This window comes from Tigriopus californicus, chromosome 8 (genome assembly GCF_007210705.1).
Source record: "Tigriopus californicus strain San Diego chromosome 8, Tcal_SD_v2.1, whole genome shotgun sequence".
NCBI lineage: Eukaryota > Metazoa > Arthropoda > Copepoda > Harpacticoida > Harpacticidae > Tigriopus > Tigriopus californicus.
Window position 1 is genome coordinate 6,093,540 of NC_081447.1, and position 4,426 is coordinate 6,097,965.

The following is a 4,426-nucleotide window of genomic DNA, read 5'->3' on the forward strand; positions in this document are numbered from 1 at the left end:
GATATTGAGCAATTTGCGTCCATGAAGAATTAAGGATTAGTCCTTCAAAATAATGGCAATTTCGATGAGCATATCCAGTTGAAGTTGGGTAAAGCTCTTCAAATGTGTGGTTGGATATATCGCACGTTTAAATCCAGAGCTAGTGTCACGATGCTAACTCTGTACAAGTCGATTGTCCAGCCACATCTTGAATATGCTTCACCCATTTGGGCTCCATTGAGTGTCGAAATGTCGAACAAGTCCAAAGATGTTTGTTTCACTAGGAACATCACAGAAATGAGAGAGCTCTCATATTGGGAGAAACTCAACATGTTGGGACTGTACAGTGTTCAGAGAAGGTACGAAAGGTATCTGATACTGTACGTCTTCAAAAGTATCCATGAGCTTTGTCCCAACCCTGGGTTTAGGGTCAATTCTAGTGACCGTATATGCTTAATGTGCATATTGAGAGCAACTTCACGCCCTCGAGAATACAGCCTTGTTAAAACAATGAAGTCCACTTCTCTTCTTTCTCGGGCTCCTTCATTATTTAACTTGCTTCACTCTGATATTCGTAGGGAATACGTAGGCCTTGTTGATCCAGTTGCATCTTTCAAGTCAGACTTGGACCAATTTTTAGATAGCATTCCTGATCAACCATATATTCAAGGACTTGCTCGATCTGCCAACTCAAATTCGTTGGTAGACCAAATATCATTTAAAGATTGAAAGGTAATAAATAGACGAATTATAACCTTTCATTTTAATAGTGCTGGGGGTTACATTCCCTGTAGCGGTTAGTAAAGCCGGTGATAAACCAAACCAAAAAATAAAAAATGAATTAAAATAAAAATTAAGACATGCTTCATTCAAACTTAAAGACGATACAAAAAGTACAAGCGACTTCACTGAAAAATCTGAATGGTTACAGCATGGCATGAAAATGGTGTACTTCTGAGACTTAATGAAGATTTTTTTAGTGTAGAGCCGAGGAGTCTCAAAAAGCATATGTACGGAAAAAAGCATTTCTTAGCAATTAGGTGGATCTTCGTGTGTTTTGTTTCCCAATGTAAACCCGCTTCCTTCTCCATTTTGATGAAAGTTCTTATTCGTCCTGGCATCCCGGTCAATACTTTCTCCAAGGTTTGGGGTCATTGGGGTCAATCTCGGACCAAGACATTTTCACTTCAGATGTCAGTTGTTTCATCTTAGAGGCACCCGGCATTTAGGTCAGTCTGTTTCAAAATTGCCCAAATATTTCCATTGAGCTACAAGTCGGGGCAGGTTTATCGGCTAATAAGCCACTTGGCTTAGCCCAGAACTCGTGCAAATGGTATTGGTATCAATGTTGAGCTGGCAAAGATGTGTGAATGAAAGCCCCATTTTGTTGAAACCCTGCTAGAAACTTGTCCCCGACCATTCACCGTTTCCAAGGATGGCCTCCCCTGCCCCTCTTTTTTAAATAGCCAATAGTGCTGGGGCGAGTCTGGACTCGAGTCTGTTACTCGATTTTGAAGAAATTGGCCAGACTTAAAGCTCTTAGAAAGGATTCGAGTCCGGCAAAAAGTCAAAAAATCAGAGGACTCGTAAGTCCGACTTTTACCGGTTTCGCCCCAGCACTAGTAGCCAACATTGACCAGCTGGGATCCTCCCCCCAAAAAGTACTTGGCTGTCATTTTGTTTTCTACAAAATTAATTTCAGACAGACCTTAGGCAGACATAATTCCCCAAACCATGATAAGTTCTATTGGTTCTACTAGAGGGCTTGAGGCAAGAGTGCAGCCTTTAAAACTACTTAAAATGCAGCTAAATTGGTAACCATTAAACAGGACGACTCCAGTTGATTGAACGGAGCGCCTCTACAATCAGAAACCATACCATAACAGCCCTTCAGCTGTCACCTATTTGCTCTAGAGGGCTGGCTTGTCAGATAAAAGTCACTCCAACCAAGCCGTTTGAGACTTTGCTTTGAACACATTTTGGTAGTTGGGCAGCAGGGTGTCGGGCTGATCGACTTCTCTTGCGTTACTCAGTTTCAACCAAAGCAGACAAACGAGCCATCAACTCACTGGCTCCCTGAATTCGGAACTTGACTTTGAGAATCACGCAACTAAATGTGTTCAAAGCCGATCCCCATTGTACACACCTGGCAGCCGCGAGGGGGCCAAAAAAATTCTCAGAAATCTATTGAGGGTCGTTTCTCTGACTAGCCCTCTAGGTTAAACGTTGACGTAAGATTATCTGAAACTTGATTACAAGAATGAGACCATGTTGATTTGGGCATATTAGGGCTGAAAGAAATTAATGGGAAATTCTCATGCGCAAATATGTCAAAGTTAGCTGCTAAATTTGCACTAGATCGGTACCTTTCACCCACCAACTTCGAATCGCAGAATTGACGATTTTAACAATACGGGTATGGTCGGACAGTCGTCCTGGTTGCAGTTGGTCACCATGTGACTAGATCACTGATGAAGTAGGTGTAACTAAAATTTAGGGGCCGTATTGCAAATTCCTTTTTTTTTAATTTTCAGTTCTTCGTGATTTTCCTCATTCTATATATGAAAGCATGTGACATGCCACAAAATGACCCCCGAATTTTCTGGTTGATCACCAAGCTCTATCTAATGCCAATAAAGAAGATGAAACATCAAAAATTAATTGACGACAGCGTAGCGTTGAAATAAACTATTAGGATCTTTGGCACACCTATCGGATATTTTTAAAAACCATTTTCTTTTGCATTGTCTTGGTCTTAGGGTCCATTTTTGGGGAATCTTCACTAGATACGAGGTAAAACAAATCGGGCAATATTTTGATTCCATGATTAATCTCCAGGGTTCATATTTTAAATTTCAGAGAAGCAAATGACACTTTTTGCTTTAGAAATGCGTCAAAAAGATGCAGTGAATTAGTTCTTTTTCATAAAAAGCAGAATACACCTCATAGGTAAATGGTCGCTATCAATCTTATAACTGTTAATTCCAAGCATTTTGGAAACTCAAAATTCACGTAGATTTCAGATACCTTAATCATGAAAAAACACTGACTGAGACTAAGCTTTAGTTCCTTAAATGCCTTTGATGTTGAACTCAAAAATCATAATGTGGTCTTTAATAATGCAGTTTTTACAATCGCTAGTCTGAATAGGATATGACTTCGAGGCAACATCACCATACTATCTAGTATTTCCAAAAGAGATTCAATTCTTATCGTTTTTGCAAATATGAGCGTTTCACAACAAAGGTTTTACTAGGTGGAAAAAACAGATCTTATATCCTTCAAACGGCGGCCAAAACAGTTTTGTAACCGTGAGATGGCATAATCATAAGAGACGTTCAATACATTACTCACACCACACAACTAAAATATCGTGACACCAAAGGAATAAAAAAGCATCTAGGGGTTCATGGTCACCAGCGACAAGAAAGCAGAGAAAAATGACAATACCTCCCATACACAAAACTAGTTTAGTCGAAATGATATCAACTTGACAATTACTAGGCCTACTAATTGACAATCCAACGGCATGAATGCTCACATCATCAAGCCATGTGTCAAGGAGGGCTAGACGGGCGGACAGCTGTATGTTGCTTTACTGTTCCGCTTAGAGTGCTCTATAGATCTAGTTCTGTAGTACGCGGATGTACTGCTGTTCCATGCTCGAGTCCTGCAGCTGATGCAGTCTACAAAGATAGTGTAACAAGAAGTACGGATAGGTTGAATATGCATTAAGTGTGCTCAAGTTACAACCCTGCATCATGGAGCAAGACAACCCATTTCTGGCCTTGTTTGAGAGCCCAGCGAGTGCCAAGGTCTCTTCCAAGCAACCCCTACCCGCCTCATTGGTTTCATTGAAGCCATTGATCCACGAGTTTCTAGGTTTTACTTGGGATCCATCACAAGTAGGTCTCATTCTCATCGAGAGCTCGAATCAATCTCATGATGATGATATAACCTTACCCACGCTCGAGAATGCTCTATTCGAAAGACTGCTGCTTTCCGACCCAATCAGTCAACAAATCCCTGCGGTGGATCCGAAGAAGGCGTGGAATGGTCCGGGATATTTCAAAGAGTCGAGATGTATGAGCTATCTGGGTGGGTGTCTTCGACCAATCATTCAAGGTCTTCGATCATCACGACCGAGCGCAGACCAATCACTGATGAAATCCTTACGGGATTTAGTCGTGAGGAACATGATCACGGCCTTTCTAGAACCGGACATCTATCAGGGACAGGATCTCTACGGCCAAGTCTTCGAATTGCTTTCCGATCACGCTTATCAGAGTGAGAATGGGGTCTTCTTGGAATTATTAATCTCGGGTATTGTGGCCGAGTCTAGGCCACACGCAGAGAATTTGGTCAAATATTTAGTGGATCGGATTCGCCAGGATTTTGAAAAGGGAAGCTTTATGACCCTTTCTGAAGCCGATTGGTTAATTTTGGG

At 41.3% G+C, this 4,426-nt stretch overlaps 1 protein-coding gene across 1 annotated transcript in view; it reads left to right on the forward strand.

The window, feature by feature from the left end:
• The first annotated feature begins 3,636 nt into the window (after positions 1–3,636).
• The window catches only part of LOC131884822 (ubiquitin conjugation factor E4 A-like), a 5,602-nt gene continuing 4,812 nt past the window's right edge, over positions 3,637–4,426 (forward strand). Inside the window, exon 1 of the mRNA XM_059232707.1 lies at positions 3,637–4,418. Within this exon, the coding sequence (XP_059088690.1) occupies positions 3,741–4,418 (678 nt within the window). The 5' untranslated portion in view covers positions 3,637–3,740. The remainder of the gene's footprint in view (positions 4,419–4,426) is intronic.